The sequence below is a fragment of the Aedes albopictus genome, chromosome 3 (assembly GCF_035046485.1).
Source record: "Aedes albopictus strain Foshan chromosome 3, AalbF5, whole genome shotgun sequence".
Lineage (NCBI taxonomy): Eukaryota > Metazoa > Arthropoda > Insecta > Diptera > Culicidae > Aedes > Aedes albopictus.
The window spans coordinates 125099361-125123102 of record NC_085138.1 but is presented as its reverse complement, the minus strand read 5'-3'; the positions used below and the strand labels follow the sequence as shown (position 1 = coordinate 125123102).

Here is a 23742-nt window from a genome sequence, read left to right as displayed (position 1 = left end):
GATGATATTGGTTTTCACGGGTTCGGGCGCATGCTCCTGTCAAAATTTCATTCATAAAATCGGCTCGTAAAATGGACTATAAACTATAGATAGTAGAGTAAACATAGATCCGCGGACACCGCTGACTAAAATGTTTCAAGCGTGTAAGTAGTAATTTTCAAAAGTGCGGCGGTTGAATATGACGTCATGCGCTCCATTGATGTTGTCCAAATCGTGACGTCATGCTCGTTTGGATACAGATTTTGACAGTTCGTTTGGATACAACGGATTCATCTTAGCTGATCTATGTTTACTCTACTATCTATACTATAAACATATATGTTATATAGGAAATTTGTAGAGATACCTTAACCGTATAGGGTACTGCATTGTTTTGATTTTGTATGGAATTTTGACGTTTAAAAAAAGGCCAAGTTAGTTGTTTGCAAAATTTCTGTAAGAGTGAAAGAGAAGGTAAGAATTTCTTGCAGTGCCCTATAGCAAAAAAACATAAGGTATTCTTATGACATTTGCTTGAGTGACTTGAGGAAACGCCAGGGGGATTGACTCTTCCTTTTCTAACCGGCATATATGCGCATTTATCCGTTCCTAAATGCGGATTTTTCCGGTTAGAAAAAGAAGTGTCATTCCCCTTGGGAAACGCCGCAATGTTCTTAATTCCATAAGAATGGAGCCTGGAACTGGAACACATAGCGTTCGTGCCGTCGAGGTTTGCGTTTTTTTGGCAGTTTTCCCATTGGAAATGTGTTAAATTACTGTCACGCACACGCAATCGTATGCATTGTGTGGGGCATTTAAAAGGGAAGCAGAAAACGCGGCTGTTCCTTTCCTCAGGAATTTGCCGCATGTATTTTTGCAAAAAATACCCATGGGCAAATGCGCTAATAAGCTCTTTTCAAATCTTGCTATAGAAATGAAATATTTCATCCTGAACCACATAAACAAGATTGGGGGGTACCTTCTTGAAAATCGATTTTAATGATTTTATTTTATTATTTGTTTTATTTTGCTGGCTGGCTTTTAACAAATTTAGTATTTTTTTGGCTAAAAATAAACTAGGTTTACTTGTTTAATGTATCTAATTGACAAAATAAATAATACCATCTGTTATCTAAATTTGCTTGATAAGAAAATTTGTCGATTATGAACACGGTTCGCCCAATGCTGCTTCGCGGGATCGTCGGCGCAAGCAAACTGTCAGTCATCGGAGTCGGCGGTAGCGGCAGCCAGCAGCGTCCGTTAGTGCAGGTTTTCTTTCTTTCGTGTTCAAACAAGAGGTGGTGCTTTGTTAAAATTTTGTTTTAATCAGACTAAACGTATTTAAAAATAGTTGAATCATTTGTGCCAAGTTAAAACTACAACAATGAGTTCACGTAAGCGCGGAGGATCTCCGGACACTTCCTCATCTTCCCGTAAACGTAGCCGGATTCGCAAGGTCAGCAGTAGTAGCAGCAGCAGCAGTGCCAAAAGCGACAACGAGAGCGAGGAGGTAATTGCAAATATCGTTAACGATAAGGCCGGCAGCTTATCAAACTGAATTGCTTTTGATTCACAGGAATCTAATCCAAGCCAGCTGCTCGCCACCACTGTTTCCCAATCGGAATCTGTGGAAAAGGCCATTATCGGTGACATTCAAAAGTACGTGCGAAGCGGTAAGATCCTGAGGATGCAGTTGAAAAATTTCATGTGCCACCGGAATCTGGTGGTGGAGTTCAACAAGCGTGCCAATCTGCTGGTGGGCAACAACGGTAGCGGAAAGAGTGCGGTACTGGCGGCTCTCACAATCGGTCTCGGGTGTAGTGCCAATCTGACCAATCGCAGCAGTAGCGTCAAACGTGAGTAATATCTATAGGGAATCGCGCTACTTGGGCGGTGGCTTTTATATTCGTCTGTTTTCCATTATAACTCAGTCAATCTTGAACCAATTGACACAATTCTTGGAATGCGGTGAGATAGGTATAGTATCTACCCGTGTACAAAATTTCAAGTCAATCGGTTCAAAATTGACCGAGTTACAGTGGAAAACAGACGAAAATAACAGACGAAGAAAACCACCGCCCAAGTAGCGCGATACCCTAGATATTTTTAATGAATATGATAGTGGCAAAACTGCCGTTCTACGTCCGATTGTCCCATGTTATATGGGAATCCCATATAACATGGGACAATTATGCGTAGAACGGCAGAAAACACAATAGGGTGGGGCGGGGCAAGATGGGTCGCATAAGGATGGATCACCATAACTTCGTAAATACAAATCGGATTGGTTTGCATTCGTCCGCTACTCTTTAATACACTAGTTAGCTATGCTAAAAGTCGATAAAAAGTTCATTAAATACAAAATATAATGTTAAACAAGCAGTTTTAAAAAGTGATCGATTTTGTGCCGTGAAAAAAGTGCGGGGCAAGATGGGTCACCTTTTAAGTAATTAACATTTTCTCAACGAAAAACGTCAAAATATAAGATTTGTTCCGCATTCAAATATGCTCCATATCCATACTGAGTAAACAAGAGCTACTAGTAAACATTTTATAAATTTATTTGGAATATAAAAAACTTTACGATTTGAGTGGTCCTGAGGCGACTTGAAAATCGATGTTTTTACTAAAAAATTATCATAATTTTATGTTATAATTTTGAGCGTTTATTCCGCTTGATTGAAGTCATTTATGAGATAGTTTTGTGATAAAAAATTAATAACTTTTGAATGCTCCAAAAATACGTTCAAAATTGAAGGTGACCCATCTTGCCCCGCGGCCGTTTATATGGAGAATATATGGAATGTATCGCATAAGAAAAATGACAAAAAAACATTTTATTTTGTATTTCCAATGAGAGTGAATAATTTTTCAATCAATGCCCCAAACTTTTGTATATTCATGCTGGTCATCTAACAAAATTATTAACATAATCGAAACATGAGTAAAGCGCCCGAAAATGACACTGACCCATCTTGCCCCGCGACCCATCTTGCCCCGCCCCACCCTATTTGTATTTGCTTAGTGCAAACTCAATTGTTAGAGAAAATTCCTATTTTCTCTGCACGCTTAAACCACTCAGCACCTAAAATGTGTAAACCCTTCTCATAAGGGCATAATTTCCAGACCACACAAAAATGTGTAACGGTTACACATTCACAAAAAACAGCTCGTACACTCGTCTTGGTGCAAAATGTTGATTTTTTTTTGTTTTTCCAGGTCACTAGTAGACCTAGCTAGATTGCCGTACAAAAACTTTTGCGAATTTAACGATTTTGCGGACACAGGAGCTGATTTTGTAAATGTGCAAGTGTTACACATTTTTTGGTGTAGTCTGGAAATTATGCACTTTAGTGTTGAGCGGCGTTAGCGTGTGAAAATTGTAATTATTTTATTTATTCTTGTACTTGAGTGACGGGACTGGCGATGGCTAATCAGGTGTCATCATGGCTAAAACGCTAAAGTCTAGTTAAATACTTGAATCATTACATTCCTGGGTATAGATTTATTGGGTTAACCTCGTTCCTTCTAAAATGCTTAAAACGCATTGTCGATTATCACATCCGTGATATTCGTTTGCTTACCTTACCGGTCAGGCTAAGGCCGGGGTGGCCTCTGCTGTACATAGTAGCCGCCTCCATTCCACTCGGTCCATGGCTGTTTGTCTCCAGTTCCGCACTCTGCGTAGGGTCCGCAGATCGTCCTCCACTTGGTCGACCCACCTAGCTCGCTGCGCTCCACGTCTTCTTGTACCGGTCGGATGACTCTCGAGAACCATTTTAGTCGGGTTGCTATCCGACATCCTGATGACGTGACCCACCCACCGTAGCCTCCCGATTTTCGCGGTATGGACGATGGTTGGTTCTCCCAGCAGCTGATGCAGCTCGTGGTTCATTCGCCTTCTCCAAGTCCCGTCTTCCATCTGCACTCCGCCGTAGATGGCACGCAACACCTTCCGTTCGAAAACTCCAAGGGCGCGTTGGTCCTCTGCACGTAGGGTCCATGTTTCGTGCCCATAGAGGACGACCGGTCTAATCAGCGTTTTGTAGATGGTTAACTTCGTGTTATGGCGAACTTTATTCGATCGTAGAGTTCTGCGGAGTCCAAAGTAGGCACGATTTCCTGCCACAATGCGCCTCTGAATTTCTCTGCTGGTGTCGTTGTCGTCGGTCACCAGTGAGCCCAAGTACACGAATTCTTCAACCGCCTCGATTCCATCACCGTCGATATGAATTCGGGGTGGCGGGCGCGGTGATTCCTCCCTGGAGCCCTTTGCCATCATGTACTTTGTCTTCGACACATTAATGACTAATCCGATTCGCCTGGCTTCCCTCTTTAGTCGGATGTACGTTTCCGCCATCGTCTCAAATTTACGAGCAATAATATCAATATCATCGGCGAAACCAAGCAGCTCAAAGGACTTCGTGAAAATCGTCCCACTCGTGTTTATCCCCGCTCTTCTTATTACACCCTCCAAAGTAATGTTGAACAGCAAGCACGAAAGACCATCACCTTGCCGTAACCCTCTGCGAGATTCGAAGGGACTCGAGAGTGTCCCTGATACTCGAACTACGCACATCACTCGATCCATCGTCGCCTTGATCAACCGTATCAGTTTATCCGGGAATCCGTATTCGTGCATAATCTGCCATAGCTGTTCTCGATCGATTGTATCATACGCCGATTTGAAATCGATGAACAAGTGATGTGTGGGCACGTTGTATTCGCGGCATTTCTGCAACACCTGGCGGATGGCGAACATCTGGTCCGTTGTAGCGCGTTCACCCATGAATCCAGCCTGATATTGCCCCACGAACTCTCTTGCAATCGGTGATAGACGGCGGCATAAAATTTGGGAGAGTATCTTGTAGGCAGCGCTCAGTAGTGTGATCGCTCGGTAGTTTCCGCAATCCAACTTGTCGGCCTTTTTGTAGATGGGACACACGATACCTTCCATCCATTTCTCCGGTAATACTTCCTCCTCCCAAATCTTGGTAATGACCCAGTGTAGTGCTCTCACCAGTGCTTCTCCACCGTATTTTAGAAGCTCGCTTGGTAGTTGATCTGCTCCAGCGGCTTTGTTGTTTTTCAACCGGCCAACCTCCTCCTCAATCTCTTGAAGGTCAGGGGCCGGAAGTCTTTCGTCCTGTGCACATACTCCTAGATCTGTTACCACGCCACCTTCGGTACTCGCAACGTCGCCATTGAGGTGCTCATCGTAATGCTGCCGCCACCTCTCGACCACCTCACGCTCGCTCGTGAGAATATTCCCGTGATTATCTCGGCACATGTCGGCTTGTGGCACAAAGCCTCTGCGCGAGCGGTTCAGCTTCTCGTAGAACTTTCGTGTGTCCTTAGCGCGGTACAGCTCTTCCATCGCTTCGCGATCTCGTTCTTCCTGCTGGCGCTTCTTCATCCGGAAGACTGAGTTCTGCCTGTTCCGCGCCTGTTTGTAACGTGCCTCATTCGCTCTCGTACGGTTGCATTCTTCTCTGCCCATGCTGCATTCTTCTCGTTTTTCAACTGTTCACATTCGCCGTCGTACCAGTCGTTTCTGTGATTCGGAGTCGCGAAGCCTAGTGCTGTAGCCGAGGTACTACCTATGGCGGATCGGATGTCCCTCCAGCCATCTTCAAGTGTAGCTGCGCCAAGCTGCTCTTCCGTTGGTAGGGCCACTGCTAACTGCTGCGCGTAGTCTTGAGCCACTTCTACGTTACGAAGTTGCTCGATGTTGAGCCGCGGCGTTCGACTTCGACGCGTGGTGATAACTGTCGAAAGTTTTGAGCGCATGCATACAGCGACTAAGTAGTGATCCGAATCTATATTCGCACTGCGGTATGTGCGGACGTTGGTTATATCCGAGAAGAATTTACCGTCGATTAGAACGTGGTCAATTTGATTTTCTGTTTGTTGGTCGGGTGATCTCCAGGTGGCTTTATGGATATCTTTGCGGGGGAAGGAGGTGCTTCGGACTACCATACCACGGGAGGCTGCAAAGTTTACGCATCGCTGGCCGTTATCATTCGATACGGCATGCAGACCTAGGTGCAGACTGTTTCGCCCGATTACCGGTCTGTACATTTCCTCCCTTCCTACCTGCGCGTTCATGTCGCCGACAACGATTTTCACGTCACGCGGCGAGCAACCATCGTATGTTTGCTCTTACTGCGCGTAGAACGCTTCTTTCTCGTCATCGGGTCTCCCTTCGTGTGGGCAGTGGACGTTGATGATGCTGTAGTTGAAGAAACGGCCCTTAACTCTTAACATGCACAGCCTTGCGTTGATCGGCTGCCACCCGATCACACGTTGTCGCATCTTGCCCAACACTATAAATCCTGTTCCCAGTTCATTGGTGGTGCCACAGCTTTGGTAGAAGGTAGCCGCTCGATGCCCGCTTTTCCACACTTTCTGTCCAGTCCAACAAAGTTCCTGCAACGCCACGATGTCGAAGTTGCGGGGATGTAGTTCGTCGTAGATTATCCTGTCACATCCTGCGAAACCTAGTGACTTGCAATTCCATGTTCCAAGTTTCCAATCGTAGTCCTTATTTCGTCGCGTGGGTCTTTGCCGATTGTATCGAGTCGTATTTTCTCCTATGTTATTCGCAATGGGGATTTTTACGGGTGGCTTATTGGGCCTACGCCAACACTCCTGTCTCGCCGGAGGGCCATCGTGCCAGTTCTGTTTAACGTCCCAACCAACACTGGGACGACCACGCTGATGGGGCTACCACCTTGGATCTAGCTGGGCGTGGTGCAGCGTTTCTTACTCAGCCGCTGGATGCCAGAACAGACGCTGTTTGAGCCGCACCTCCTTGGTGAACAGACACTCGGATCGTACCTCCTCAATCTAGCTGAAGTCAGAAGGACAACAGTGCCCAGGCTGCGCTACCAGCTAAGCACACAACTCTTAGCTGGCGGTCTTTGTCATCGTTTGACCCGTGGAAGCATGAGGTAGGAACTTGTGAGGACCAGAGCTATATTGGACGCTCTCCTTATCGACTCACCGTTTTGCAGCCCGTGATATTCGTTTGGCTGTTGCCTAATTAATTAATGTAAACTTACACAACGATGTAATAATTTTCAAAGTACCTAGTTTTTGCTTGAGTTTAATTTTGATCGAGATACTAGGTACGTGCTAACCAAATTTCTATTCAATTTCTACTTGATGTTGATGTTTAGCGGGGGCCTACCACAATTTGGGAGTGTGAGGGGGGGGGATCTCTGCATTGAACTCACTACTCATTAATTCCGTGTGGTATCTAGAAGACAATTGACGATAAGATTGGAAAAAAGCTTGCAGTTGGGACTGGCATGGGCGAAACTACGGATTTTTGTCAGGGGGTGCACTCCGAACAAAAATTCATCAGTTCATCTGTTCATTGTTTGAAGTCCCATATTTCACAGCAATCCATTCAAATTCTAGGGGGTGCCGGTTGTTTCGCCCATGGGGACTAGACTAAAATAGTGGCCGATAGAAAACAACGCGCTAGACAGCATTATTATTCTTTTTTTTTTTTTTTTAATATTTACCCATAGGCTTTTCGCCGATTGACAGTACATATAGTATTTAGCTGTGTACGAAGATACGGATTAGTTGGTGTACAGATGACAGGGTTCACGGGAAGTGCTTCAAGCGAGGCTTACATAACAACTGACAATAAAGAAACCTATTTTCCTTGACTTTCTACGCAATGGACATCTGACCGAACACACGTGTTTTCGTTAATCTCCTAGGCATTATTAAGACATGACGTATGTGCATGACGGAACAACTAGCAGGACACAGTTCCAGACGTCTCTTTTTAATAACGATATTCAGCATATTTCCAATAAAACTACACTTCAATAAAGCAAAGACTAAAGCTGCTATGATAGAACAGATCAGAATGACTTAATTGACTTATTGACTACATATTGGAGATCTACTTCGAATAACTGACAAATTGACAAGAACCTAACTAAATACATGGACCATACTACAAAAAAAAACAATTGACAAAAAGAAAAAAGGGGAAACTTTTATTAAAACTATTTTTGTTCAACGCAGGCCAAAACAGTGTCGACTTGGGCCACGATATGCCTACGTACTTCTGTGTGTTGAAACAAAAATAGAGGCTCATAGAAGCAAACGTAGGGAAAGGGTGCGGTGTTAGAATATAAGCACAGTGTGCTACCGCCGTAATCACTATGAAAAAAAAAAAAAAAATCGGAACAAAATTACAAAAAGTAGTATTTTTCAGAAGCTTTCAAAAATCTTACTTCTTTTGAAAAACTCTCCATGATATTGGCAAAATTTCAGTAGATAATATTCATTCTCATGAAAGTTTTAAAATATGGTGATTTTCATTATGGAATCTATGCGTGGGCCACTTTCTTATACATTTCAAAATCAGCTCGCGGGCCGCACGAAACCTGGTCGCGGGCCGCAGTTTGGGGACCCCTGCTCTAGAAGTATGTCGGAAAACCTTTGCAAGAAATATCGGGACGTACTCAAACAGATATCTCGTGTGAAGGAATCCTGCGGAAAGCCAGGAAGAAATTTTGGAAGAAATTTCAGGAATTATGCTCAGAAATTTTTAAAGATTTTTTGAAGAGTAGGGGAACTTACGTATTTTTGGCAGTTTTATTCTCTTCGTCATGGGGGGTTTTTTGAAACCTGTGGAACTCAGAGTTGGCATCAAAACCAAGCTGAATATGATCAAGTTTCAGGCAATTTGGCCGGCATAAATCCTTCATGACGAAGAGAACAAACCTGCCGATTATACCTTAAGTCACCCTTTATAATTTTTTATAAAATTTGGGTTATTTTTTGAATTATAAACTTTCAAAATTTCATCTGGAAAAACCTGGAAAACTCAGGGAATTTTATTTTGAGTAATGAGTAGACACCCTCACGATGTAAAAGTTTTTAAAGTAGGGTAGAAGCTTCAGTTTTGGCCAGTCCGGAGTTTTGGCTATAGTGCGGTATTGAACCTGTTGCGATCTAAATCGGCGTAAATTTATTTTTTACTAGTAGATCCTAATGCAATTTGATGATTACAGCTGTGAAAACCACACATTTTGATTAAAAACTGGAAGAAAAAAATATATTTCCTTAAAAAATCTGCTCCCATATATCTATTTTGGCCAGGGTGCTTCTAATTTGGCCACTCCCATAAGAAATACACGTGATTGGCCAAAATAGAAACCAAACATTAGAATATGGCCAAAACTGCGGCAGAGCTTCTATTTTGACCAGTGCCACTTTTAATACAAAAATCAAGCATTGGCTTGATTTCTCCCTGGCCAAGTTCGCAGGGGTTGACGGTATTAAAGTGAAGGAGTTTCATTTTGATTATTGTAATGTAGTGTTCTTTAGTGAAACATATCACCTTTTTAACACTTTAATGCGCCTCCAACGGTTCATCACGAACCGGCTGCTGCAGATGGAGTATGGCTGATCATATGCATCAGACATGCTCGATAAACATGGAGGATCCGCCAGGGCTCATTAGAGTCTATTCCCAAGCAATAGTTCCAAGTCGGTTGGATTTAAGAAGGTTTTGATGATCGTTACAAATCCTAATAAAAGTATTGTAGGATTTGTGACAGGTTTTGGAACCTTTTACAGCCAGCTGACTTCAAAATGTTGTTTGGGCTCTATTTCCCACGTTTCTCGGTTGATTTTGATTAGCAATTTATTAATGTCGCTTTTTCGATTTTTTTAGAATGTTAGTTGGTCATATTTTCTTTAAATAAAGCAATTAAAATCAACCGAAGAATTAATGGGAAGGAGATTTGCAGCACTTAATTGTGCTGATAGATTCGAAGCTAACGTGCGAACACTTAAACGCATTGTTGACGTCAATGCGTTCGACGTGACATTTTGGACAAAAACTGACTGCTTTTTATTAACTGAACAACGTTACTTGTGTATGACTAGGTTGACATTTCTAGGCTACGCTTGAGAAAATAACATGGTTCATCTAGGTAGGACCGATAGGACAATTGAACGAATTTGAATATTTTTAATAGTATTTGTAGCGGGATGAAAGTTGACATGAAATCTTTATTATTTTAAAATTTTATTGCAATCAACTGACCAACTTGGCGTATTTTTTATTATCTCTTAGATGTTCAGAAGTTTAGTTACATGTTTCTGTGGATTTTGGACCGATGACAATTTAAGGACACAATAGATGAACACAAGTAGAAAACGATTAGCGAAATCAAGAAAACAATTTGACACAGGATCGACTATATTTTAACATACAGGGTTCGATTGATTCGATGAAAAAAAAACAACATACGACAACTGACTTAACGAGGAGAAAAACATATTTAACCATACCACAAAATCAAACAAGGAGACAAACACAAGCCGTGTGACCATAACACATACATACATAGGCAAATCCTGACTGACTGACCAATTGAAAATTTTCCAATCTTCTACCGTATCTTTCTGAGTCAGTTGCAACAGTGTCTTAATGGACATCATTTTCCGCGTACGGCTGGCAAACTGCTTCTGAAAGATTACGTACTCTTTTCTATCTTCGGGTCTAGTGTAGAGGTTTCAACTCTATTCAGAGTGCAGCTAGAAACCTAGCAAAAAAAAAAAAAAAATCAAGCATTGGCTTGATTTCTGCATTTTTCCTTCAAAATATAGATTGAAACCTTTCATTTCAGACACGAATGCCACATAAGTGGTAAAGTGTCTTTTATAAATATTAATAATAATAACCTTTCATTTGACACATTGGTTGTTTTCATAGGATTATTGGTTATTTTTATAAAAATGATGTCCCTTAGACTGGCCAAAACCGGTGCCCGCACCCTAGTTTTTGCTTGAGTTTAATTTTGATTGAGATTCTAGGTACGTGCTAACAAAATTTCTATTCATTTTCTACTTGATGTTGATCACGAAAGATGTCATGAAAGTCTGAATAATTTTACGTATTCTGTTTATTTTTCTAATAGAACTCATCAAACACGGAGAAACGCAAGCTTCCATTGAGATTCACTTGGGAAATGACAGCTTCGATGCGTATGAGCGAGATGTGTATGGGGACAGAATCATCATTATTCGAACGATCAACGCGTCTGGGGCCACAAGCTATAAGTTGAAGAGCGAGAGTGGCAGCGTGATTTCCCAGAGTCGAAGCGAACTGTTGAAGATGATTCTGTACCTGAACATCCAGGTGGATAATCCCGTTTGCGTTTTGAATCAAGATCTGGCGAGATCATTCCTGAAGGATTCCGACGAAAAGAAGCAATACAGTTTGTTCCTCAAAGCGACGCAAATCGATGCCATCATTTCCAAACTGAATGGATGCACTCCACAGCTGGAGAATGCAAAGCATAACCTGGATTGCAATGAAAAAAGCTTGCAATACATCGGGCGGGAGATAGAAGAAATGCAGCACAAGTACGAAAATTTGCAATCGGTTGAAAAGTGGAAGGATCTGGTAAAGGTCGCACGACAAAAGTTGGGTTGGAGAGTTGTGATTGACAAGAGCGCCGAATGTTCCCAAGTGGAGGACAAACTGCGCGAAAAGTTGAACCAAATGAGAGAGTACATGAATGCCGTCCAGAACAGGGAGGCACTCGAAGCAGAAATCGACCGCGTAATACAGCGCTATCGAAACGACATTGACGCAAAGAAGACAGGTTTTACGGAGGTGAAGGAGAAGTACATATCGGCTAGATCGGTAAGCCAAACGCTGCAGCAAAAGCTGTCGGAAGAAAGTCGTCAGATGAAGAAAGTCAAAGATCGGTTGGCACGACAAGCGGAGGACATCAAGAATCTAGAAGCGGATTTGAAGCAACGTAGTGAATCGTAAGTAGATCGATGGGATTCATAAGAGTGTTGGGATCTCATGGGATATTTTACATTTTCAGAGGATTCAATCGAGTGGCAGATGAGAAGCGTCGCAACGAACAGGCACTGGCGGAATTGAGCGAGAAGAAGCGCGATTTGCAGGCGATGGTAGAGAACGCCAAACGAGATGTGGACATTTTGCACAATACTCTAAATCAAATCAGGGAAACCAAGGAAGAGGTGAACAGTAAACGGGTGTCCAAGCAGACTGAGCGAAGTAAGTAACATTCATATCCTATTCAAAACAAGTGTAGGATTTAAGCGTTGTATCATAATTGACGTAAGAGGAATGGGTTTCTTCCAAACTGATCTTTCTACATTCGAACCGAATTAGGTTCATTAGGGATATCCAAATTAGATTCGATTAGATTAGATCTGATACTATAATCATTCCTGAACATCATCGTATCTTTTCAGTGCGCACTGAAAAGCAGCTTGAACAATTTGAGAGTTCGTCTCGAGATAACCTCTCGGTGTTTGGTCAGAATATGCCCGCCTTCGTAGCCAAGATCAAGCAGATGCATCAGCAGGGACGCTTCTCCGAGCTACCCCGCGGTCCTCTGGGCCAGTACATCAAGGTCAAGGACAAAAAGTGGACCGCTATGATCGAAACCGTCATCTCTCCGGGGATATTGACGGCGTTCTACGTGAACTCGGATGCCGATCGCAATACGCTAAACCAGCTGATCCAGCGGGAATTCCCGGAGATGCGAGGCCGTTCGATTATAACCAGCCGCTTCCACAAGCAGGTCTACGATGTCCGCAGTGGACGAGTCGATAACGTCCAGAATGCACACATGCTGATGAATTTGATCAACGTGAGCGATCCGGTCGTGATGAATTGTCTCATCGATCAGATCAAAGTCGAAACGATTCTCATTGTCGAGGATCAAAATTTGGCAATCGATCTCACAAGCCACTCGGAGAATGTGCCACGAAATTTGCAGAAAGTGGTTGTCATGGAACCGTTTTCCGAATTCTTCCCAATGCCAAACTACAGAAGCTATGGGCTGCAAAAACGACCGGCGCGGTATCTGCAGGTAAGTCGAATGCTAAAAAATAGAACACAATGTGTCTAACACTTGTCACCAGGTACAGGTATGGGATCATTCATTTGCAATCACATTCACAAATTTACAAATAATCAAATTTCTCCGCTTAACAGGCATCTGTTTTGATAACTATTACAGTTTATTATTAAAATCGAGAAAATATCGCCAGACCCACAGGATACGCCTCCAAGTATGCAATCGCACAGCATCCCCATGTGCACTGAAAGACGACTTACGGTTGAAATTACTATTCTGAGGGTCAATTTAAATACACAACGCCACTAAATTTGTGCAGACTGTGTTTCGTTTCAAATCAACAGATTAATGTTTTCAATTTTACCATGCACCCGACTTGCAATTAAAAAAAGTTTCAGTTGGCAACGGGACTCGGACCAAGAACCTCGAGATCACCAAGCTCCAACGCTACCACTCGGCTATCGAACCGGTTGATTTGCGAGGAAACAAAACGCACACAAGAAGCGTTTGTTGGTTGATCATCACGTTTTGCCATGGTAAATTTGAAAACATTTTCATGCTGGTCATTACCACAAGCCGTCTTTCAGTGTAGTTCGTCAGATGACCAAAATATATTAACAGTAGAAACCATGCAACGTATTTTGGACACCTCCTATTTTAAGCGTTCTAGATGAATGTAAAGAGATTGGCTGCCTAATGCTTCTTTATTGAACATTTTTCATTGCAAAAAGGCTTTTAAATTTCTTACAATTATTAATTCAACCATTTTGAGGTGAATATTGTATGTCACTATGAAGTGTATGTCGTCTTGCATACCTGTGCATTTGAGAGGTTTTAGTGAAATAATTTACATTTTCGATAATTTTGAAGTAAATTCTGGTGGGGCTGGCTCACCGACACTTCCGGTCCGCTTTAGTGCTTTATGCATCATTGTGGCCAGGTGTTGCTCTAGTTTTTCCAACTGTATTGTAAAGCATGAGCGGTGATCCTTGGCATACTTGTGTAAATTGGGGTAGGTACTCGAAATGTTGATCGATCACCGATTATTGCTGGCAGATGCAGCGGAAAGTTTGTCTTAATACGTATCAATCGTCTCTGACAAACGAGAAAAACTGACTTCACTGATTACCTGTCTCTGAGCCAAATTTGGTATAGAGTCTTCAGTCTCCAATTAATCGCTTCATGTTTGATGGAGGTTTTTAATCCAATGGGTTACATAGCCGCTATCCGAATGAAGAGAGTAATGTTCCGCGTAATATATCACAAATCGAAAGAGGTACGGTACATTACGTGGAGCGGATATACTGAATTGGGTACCAGACCAAGTCCCTGCTGGGTGGCGCTAAATAGGTGAGCCATAGACAATAGAATCGTCAATGTCGTAGGGCATAGTATGTGACTATTGTCGAAACAACACTATTTTTGGTCATTGTCCACTAAGCGCATAACTATGTTAGGGTCAAGATTAGGATGAAATCATTGGTAAAATATAATAACACTTTTTAGTTTGTGTAGTTCGATATTCGCATGGTTAATTATTTTATGAACAATAATTTTATTGACGAATCCAATTTAAAATAATTGAATAGTAATTTTTGTTAAGCCATATTATATTAAAATAATCACTATCATTATCAATCCCTGGCCAAGTTCGCAGGGGTTGACGGTATTAAAGTGAAGGAGTTTCATTTTGATTATTGTAATGTAGTGTTCTTTAGTGAAACATATCACCTTTTTAACACTTTAATGCGCCTCCAACGGTTCATCACGAACCGGCTGCTGCAGATGGAGTATGGCTGATCATATGCATCAGACATGCTCGATAAACATGGAGGATCCGCCAGGGCTCATTAGAGTCTATTCCCAAGCAATAGTTCCAAGTCGGTTGGATTTCAGAAGGTTTTGATGATCGTTACAAATCCTAATAAAAGTATTGTAGGATTTGTGACAGGTTTTGGAACCTTTTACAGCCAGCTGACTTCAAAATGTTGTTTGGGCTCTATTTCCCACGTTTCTCGGTTGATTTTGATTAGTAATTTATTAATGTCATAGCCGCTTTTTCGATTTTTTACAATGTAAGTTGTCCATATTTTCGTTAAATAAAGCAATTAAAATCGACCGAAGAATTAATAGTGGGAAGGAGATCTGCAGCACTTAATTGTGCTAATAGATTCGAAGCTAACGTGCGAACATTTAAACGCATTGTTGACGTCTATGCGTTCGACGTGACATTTTGGACAAAAACTGACTGCCTTTTATTTATTGAACAGCGTTACTTGTGTATGACTAGGTTGACATTTCTGGGCTACGCTTGAGAAAATGACATGGTTTACGTAGGACCGATAGGACAATTGAACGAATTTGAATATTTTTCATAGTATTTGTAGGGGGATGAATACATAATAGTCGACAATCTTTATTATTTTAAAATTTTATTGAAATCAACTAACCAACCTGGCGTTTTTTTTTTTTGTTTATCTCTTAGATGGTATTATGACACCAACAGAAAAATATCAGAAGTTCAGTTACATGTTTCTTTGGGTTTTGGACCGATGACAATTTAAGGACACAAGAGATAAACACAGAGAAGTAGAAAACGATTAGAGAAATCAAGAAAACAATTTGACCCAGGATCGACTATATTTTAACCACAGACAAACAGACGTAACACTTCGAACATTTTTCGATTCAAATCATAGTCACGGAAACATATCGCCCAATGCTAAAAGGACTATGTTTGGCCGACCATCAACTAGGTGGCGGTAGTGAGCAAACGTCAAACTCGAACAAAAACTATGCGTGCGCCACGGTTGGGCAGTTGGCCAACTATCAAATTTTGAAGAAGACTGTTAAATCGGTGTACGATGGGAATTATCAGAGTGTTACGTCTGTTTGTCTGTGTTTTAACATACAGGGTTCGATTGATTCGATGAAAAAAAAATACGACAACTGACTTAACGAGAAGAAAACCATATTGAACCATACCACAAAACCAAACAAGAAGACAGATACAAACCGTGTGACCATAACACTACATAGGCAAATCCTGACTGACTGACCAATTGAAAACTTTCCAACCTTCTACTGTAACTTTCTGAGTCAGTAGGCAACAGTGTCTTAATGGATATCATTTTCCGCGTACGGCTGGCAAACTGCTTCTGAAAGATTACGTACTCTTTTCTATCTTCGGGTCTAGTGTAGAGGTTTCAACTCTATTCAGAGTGCAGCTAGAAACCTAGCAAAAAAAAAAAAAAAAATAAAAAAAAAAAAAATAATCACTATCATTATCAATGAATGCTATCCGCTCAAGATCTTCGCTACATTGAATTTTGAAGTACTGGAAGCTTCACTTATCAACAAATTAACAACAAACACGCTATAACAGTATCTAGAGAATCGTGGAGGGTGAGAAACCTGAACTAGTAGCAGTATTCATATAGATTAACAATTATACTCTACTATTTTCAATCATTGCAACATTATACTAATATGTGCGGGCCGCCCATTTGCGGAGTTGTGCGGCCAATTATTCTCTTTCCATTCCAGAAACGACCGTTTTGAAGCAAGAAGTGTCCCAATGGCCAACACAAACGGGACTTGTCCGAAACACACAAGATAAGTACAACAATTTTATAATCAGGCGCCCAACTCTTTCTACGACTTTGCTAATAGATAATGCAATATGCATACTTCAATATCAATTATTTGTTTGTTTGCGCGTTTATTTATGACACTATTGAAGCATTCGTGTCGCCGCGGAATAGTTTACAATTTATCTTATTTACATTTTTCAATTCACTTTAAAGTACCGTGGGGTGGCCTAATTTCGTGCGGGCCCAAACTTCGTTAACTTCTGACATCTGAGAGCATTATTATTATCTAAATAACAGCGGAATCATCCAAAATTTGCTATAACCTCAAAACTGCATTTGATCTCAATACAATTCACAAAAAAAGAAATGAAAAATTTGATTTATGTCAAAGATTGAAAAATAAATTGCAAATGTATGCAAATAGCAGATGCCATATTCAGAGATACGAGAAAATCAACACTCACGGAAGTTAACAAATATTTCGATCTCTATCAAAAGGTAAATATTTCAATTTATGCTTGATTATTTCAATTCAATATGTTTTATTTAAATACGCAATAAAATCACTTAAAAATGGTATTTTCTTATTTTGTTTAAACATTTTTGTTGTTGGCGAAATTAGGAACCCACAATTTGTACGGGTCCCTAATTTCGTGCACTCGTTTTCATAACTTTGTTTTAAAGGTTCATGTGTACACAAATGAACAGGGCCCATATAGCCGAGGCGGTAAACGCACGGGTATTCAGCATGACCATGCTGAGGGTGACGGGTTCGATTCCCGGTCGGTCCAGGATCTTTTCGTAAAGGAAATGTCCTTGACTTCCTTGGGCATAGAGTATCTTCGTGCCTGCCACACGATATACGCATGCAAAATGGTCATTGGCAGAGGAAGCTCTCAGTTAATAACTGTGGAAGTGCTCATAGAACACTAAGCTGAGAAGCAGGCTTTGTCCCAATGAGGACGTTACGCCAAGAAGAGAGAGAGAGTGTACACAAATGGCTACAAAGCCATCGTATGATTCGGTTATTAATAATAGTTCTAATTACTATTTTAATTGGTTTAAAATTAGCTAGGGACTGCTCATACACTACGTAGAAAAAAAATAAACAAATTTATAAATGTGGAAATACTAAGTAAGCTCGGGATGATTTTATTTACCCAAACATTGGGAGTAGTAGCTTACAGCCGCTAGTTTCATTCAAGCAAATTATTGCCGTAAGCTTTATTGCCAGAACACAAGTTTGGAAGACGACACTTTACTAGAACTAACCTCCCGAGGAATGTGCCTATTAATGGCACATAATAGAGACGTAAAAAGCTACATTTAAAAAAAATGAATTAATTCACATTACTGACCATCAGTAAAGTTAGTGAACATTTGATTCAAATAGCAAACAATATATTGTTTTATCAAGATTTCAATAAAAGAGTCAAAATAATATCTTCTTAATCTACAGAAGGATTTTGGAAATCTTAACGTAAACATCCGGGACGAACATGGTAAACAGTAAATATTCACTCATATTTCGTCACAGACAACGATTTTATCTACACTTTATGGTTTCATTGGTATTCTACGAGTATGCTAAGTTTTAAAAATTAACATATTTAGGCGAATTCTACGTCTTTTAGAGTGAGCGAAATTTGGACCCATTTTGAACGAAATTTGGAACCCGTGCACGAAATTTGGCAATTTTAAACAAATCAAAACTAATGCTATATCTATCTTGTATAATGTGAAGATGCCTTATTTATATTTTTCTTGGGAGCTACAGTGCCAGCACTAAATATTATCGAAGAAATTAATCTGATATACTTTATGGTAAAATTTCAGTCGTTTATCTAACTTTGAGAATTCTTAAGTGCACGAAATATGGGCACCTCACGGTATCTAACACTGCTTTTACAATTGTGTATGCAAACTTGTATCTTAATTATGTTCATTATTAATAGTAGTCTGATAAAACAAGTCTAGTGATTTTTTTTACCAAGGAATAGAAAGAGTTGGTGTCATAATCAATACAATACTTGAAACTGGAAACTCCTTATTTCCCCCTATGGGTTATAGGGAGGGGCGGGACATTCGAGCCTACTCATCAGTGGAAAGGACTTGATATGCTAATCGGTTTAGCATAGGGCAGATACAAGTCTACTGGTAGACGTATCGCCCAGCGAAACAACGCAGATTGGCCACGGCCCGGGGGTGCGTTGATTATAACAGAATAACAGAATAACAGAATAATTTACATTTTCGATAATTTTGAAGTAAATTCTTAATTGTTAAGCGTCTTTCAACGTAAGTCATCGGAAAAGGGTCTATTTGATCCAATAATTGATATTGAGAATTATCTACTTTTATTAGCTCTCCGGAACAAGGCATACATCGCCGTGCATGTCCAAATTATATTTTTTATCCTATGTCGCGAACTCGAGTATCTACAGGAGATAGACAAAATGATCGGGATAGGCAAAATTTTGCCTTCTCTAAAAAAAAAAAAAATCAAATAGCTGTAACTTTTCGAAAAGTGCATCAAATATTCTCAAAATTTCACTGTAAGTTGATCAACTAGTTGTGTATCAGTGGACAGAATTTGGAAAAGATCGCACCATGCTGCACGATTTTATAAAGATTCTAGAAAAAGGTAATATTATCCGATAGTCCACTTTGAGCTGTTCATTTCATTTCATTTATTTAGTTAACATCAAATTCATGATAATACTGCATCAACAATTTGCCGCCATAATACTCGATTTGCAGCTGCAGCTCTCCAATATCGATCATTTTAAATTTTCATGTTGTGGCTTTCACAACCAGAGGCCACGCCCAACACTCGCCAGATCACGCTCCACCTGGTCCGCCCATCGTGCTCTCTGCGCTCCACGCCTTCTTGTACCAACCGGATGTTTAGCAAACACCAACTTTGCAGGGTTGTTGTCCGGCATTCTTCCAACATGCCCTGCCCATCGTATCCTTCCGGCTTTGGCCACTTTCTGCATGCTGGGTTCGCCGTAAAGTGCTGAGAGCTCGTGGTTCATCCTTCTCCGCCACACACTGTTCTCCTGCACGCCGTCAAAGATCGTCCTTAGCACCCGTCGCTCAAAAACTTCGAGTGCTTGTAGGTCCTCCTCGAGCATCGTCCATGTCTCGTGTCCGTAGAGAACCACCGGTCTTATTAACGTCTTGTACATGGTACATTTGGTACGGGGGTGAATCTTTTTTGACCGCAGTTTCTTCTGGAGCCCATAGTAGGCACGACTTCCACTGATGATGCGCCTTCGAATTTCACGGCTCACGTTATTGTCAGCCGTTAGCAAGGAACCGAGGTAGACGAATTCTTTTACCACCTCGAAAGTATCCCATCCCCGTCTATCGTATGCTGCCAAGGCTTGGTCTGTCTCGCTCAGTCCCACCTACCAGCATGTACTTTCTTAGCCGCATTCACCAGTTGCCACCGTTCCAAATGTTCTAGCAATAATATCCATGTCATCCGCAAAACAGACAAATTGGCCGGATTTCGTGAAGATCGTACCCCGGCTGTTGAGCCCGGCTCGTCGCATAACACCTTCCAAGGCGATGTTGAATAGTAGGCAAGAAAGTCCATCACCTTGTCGTAGTCCCCGTCGAGATTCGAATGAACTGGATAGTTCACCCGAAATCTTTACGTTGTTCTGCACACCGTCCATCGTTGCTCTTATCAGTCTGGTAAGCTTCCCGGGAAAGCGAGCTGTTATATCTCCGGATTCAATGAACCGAATGCAATGAAATTTGGACCATTTATGACTGCGCTTTGAAAAACTTTTGACTTAAAATTCTTAACACGGAAGAACATTATAACGATTAGATTATTTTTCTAATAAAACACCAAATTTTCTTAAATTTCAACATCGTTTCAAAATTCATGATGCTTATTATAGTTCATTTGAGTTCCCTCTAATTGTCTTGAATACAAATATGACCAATTTACTAAAAAATCATAAAATTGATTAAATCGCTATAACTTTTTCTCTTGTTAATAATTTCAATTTGAGTCGAACGTTTTTCAAAGTTCATTATATAAGTCATAAATGGACAAAATTTAATTGCATTCGGTTCATTGAATCCGGAGATATAAAAGCTCAAAGTTAGCTATCGGATAATTCTCTGGGCTTGGATTATATCTTCCAGGAAGCTTTGATTTCAGGCATGTAGTCGATGTGCTTTGCAGTAATGATTGAAACAGCTGAATGTATAATCAATGGCAAAGAATTCTGTAAAAATCAGACCTTCAAGTCATCTGATATTGTTATACTGATCATAATGCTGCATAGTTTATCGAACATTTGTCGAAGTCATTTATGTGCCGGGAAAATATAATTCCAAGTTGGTGAGAATATTACAAACTGAGGGAGGGTAATAGGCCCAGTCAGACCCCTGAATGGGCAATGTGGGTTAGTGTATGGGAATGCCATTGAAAGTTTGTAATATTCTCCGAGGCTTCCGAAATCCAACAGGGCGCGTCCCCGGGTTGCGGATAGGGGGAAAAGGGAGATTTTTCGCATTTGTACTGTAGTCAGCCAATGTGATATTATCTCCTATGGTGTTGTAGTGCGAATGAATGATCTCATTCTATGGGAATTCGAACCTTGTAATGTATTGTTTATTAACTCCAATTTTCTAAGCTTGACAAGGTTTTGAAGACAAACATGTAATGAGAGAATTGCCTAATAGGAAAGTCACATCAGCAAAGCTTTTACATATGCAAATGCTATCCATGGGGTCATGTCTAGCATTTTATATGTATGGCAATGACTGGTTCTTACCTAGCAGGGGTACTGCAAGACCACGCGGACAATTCCATTAAAGGCTTATTTTTTTCCGGGGTGGCTGGCGAGTCGGAGAGGGTAGAAGTTTCCGTTTGTTATAATTGACAAAATTAACAATCGGGCGCTTTTTCTATCTTTGACTTGCTTGATATTTTGTGGATTATTGTTTTTTGGTTTTGGAAGGTATGCGATTCACTATTGAGCCTTAAAATTATTTTGCATCTGAATAGCATTGATATTGTCAAGTCTGTACCAACACCCTAATCCCACACCAAAATACCCTTTCCCTATCCCATGGCGTTTATGTGGTCAGCAAAGACTATTCAGCCATTAACCCTCCTTATCATCGGCTTTGGACTGACTTGCGCTCTCATTGCCCCACCAAATGCTGCAAAATGAAAATGAAAATGAAAAGTTAGCTATCGAATAATTCAACCTTTTTCTAAAATGCTTATAACTTCGTGCAGAATATCCAATCTTTTCCAAATTTTATCCACCGATACACAACTAGTTGATCAACTTACAGTAAAAATTTGAAAATATTTGATGCATTTTTCGAAAAGTTAGAGCTAGTTGAACATTTTTTGAATAGTGAAAATTTTGCCTGTCCCAATCATTTTGTCTATCCCCTGTATGTTAAGAACATGAACAAACAATAAATGAAATGAAATGAAAAAAAAATCATAGGTTTTGATAAACTTCTTATTTCTTTAAAGGTCAACATGACAGAGTTGAAGAAACAAACCGAACGTCGCATGCAACAGTTGGATGAAGAGCTGCATGACATCAAACGGCAAATCGAAGAAGAGACACGCAAGCTGGGAGAAAAAGAACGAGCCTTACAGGACAAACAGCGACAGATGGCCAAACAGCAGCAGGAGTTGAACTCTCTGGAACTTCGAATTAACGAGCTTAAGTCGATCGAGTACCCGGCCGAATCGGAAGATATGACGTTGCAGAACGAGCTGGACGAGTTGAAAGCTTCCCAGATTAAGCTCAACGAAGAGCTGGAACAGGAGAAAGCCAAACTGCAATCGTCGGTGAACGAAATCACTAACCAGGAAAGCGTCGTGCAAGAGAAAAAAGATCAAATGTCAAAAATCGAAAGCGAAATACAGGAAATCCAGGACAAGATCGACGCTGAGATGCAAAAGCGACACGATATGCAGGCTAATGCGAAAACCAAACAGCAACAGTTGGACCGGCTGCGGGAGCAAGTGCAGTTGCTGCAGGCCGATCGCAACGAACAGAAACAAGCCCTGGAGGCGGCGACCAATTCTGCACAGGAGCTCGGAGAACGACTTGAGGTCACTGAAACGCAGGAACAACTCAAAAAATACATATCGACCACGGAAAAGCGTATCAAGTAATTTGGTTGAGAGTCGGCACCAATCATGAACATTACACGACTTTTCTTTTTTTAGGAATATCAATTCTGCAAATGATGACATTGTCGACGTAAAAGCCATTCTGGAGAACAAGTTGCTGAAGCGAGATACCGCACTTCGGTACACGGACTCCCTGAAGAAAATCATCAAACTTCTTACGAATTCCCGATCGGCGCGGTATGCGTATCTACACAAACTCAAATCACACATGTCGCTGAGGGTGAAGCACAAATTTAACGTGAGTATCGTTTAAAATCAACACCAAATCCATCTTTTCTTAGTCATAAGATTAGGTTTCGAATGCTGTTTCCTTCATTCTGAGCCAAATTCAAAATGGCAAACCGGTGCAAGATGGGGAGGGAAGTCCATGCATTTTTCATTTTGTTCTACGTAGTTGAACGTGGTCGCACCTCCTTATTGCACTGTAATCTTTGCAGACGGTGATGCAGCTGCGCGGTTTCGTCGGAGAAATTGTGATGGATACGAAAAACTGTACACTCTCGCTCTCGGTTGTGCCCCGCGACAAGAACATCACCAACGCAGTTAGTAACACCAAATCGCTCTCCGGGGGAGAACGTTCCTACTCGACGGTGGCGTTCCTGATTGCGCTGTGGTCGTGCGTCGATACGCCGTTCTACTTCCTGGACGAGTACGATGTCTTTACCGATCAGGTCAACCGACACATGATGACCATGCTGCTGTTGAACGAAACCAAGAAACGACCGGACCGCCAGTTCTGCTTCTTGACGCCGCAGGATATGAGTAACATTCAGGCGAGCGACGATTTGACGATTCATCGGTAAGTTTGTGTGATTTTGGGGCTACGCCGCGAGAATTTTATCATAATTCCTTTTTTTTTAGAATGGCCGATCCGGAACGGTGCTAGGAGTTGAGATCTCCAGTGATTTGAAAGACTCTAATTTTTTTGCTTTTTACTTACCGTTATATAAGGTTCGGACGAACATTCCTTCTCGTTGATTACTATTCTTGTTGCACTGTTTTGTTGAATTCGTTACCAAACATGAAAAATGTGCAACTAAAAAACTTGTTGATAGCAGTTCCACGTGTGAATATTTGATTTATCCGA

The 23742-nt window shown here is 41.1% G+C and overlaps 1 protein-coding gene across 1 annotated transcript; it reads left to right on the top strand.

The window, feature by feature from the left end:
• The first annotated feature begins 1194 nt into the window (after positions 1 to 1194).
• Positions 1195 to 23712, top strand: LOC109405037 (structural maintenance of chromosomes protein 6). Its single transcript, XM_062859412.1, has 9 exons — positions 1195 to 1489; positions 1556 to 1835; positions 10941 to 11799; positions 11862 to 12058; positions 12259 to 12881; positions 21984 to 22633; positions 22692 to 22893; positions 23093 to 23454; positions 23517 to 23712. The coding sequence occupies exons 1-9, from the start codon at positions 1364 to 1366 to the stop codon at positions 23539 to 23541; spliced, it is 3324 nt and encodes a 1107-aa protein (XP_062715396.1). The 5' UTR covers positions 1195 to 1363; the 3' UTR covers positions 23542 to 23712.
• The last annotated feature ends 30 nt before the right edge of the window (positions 23713 to 23742 follow it).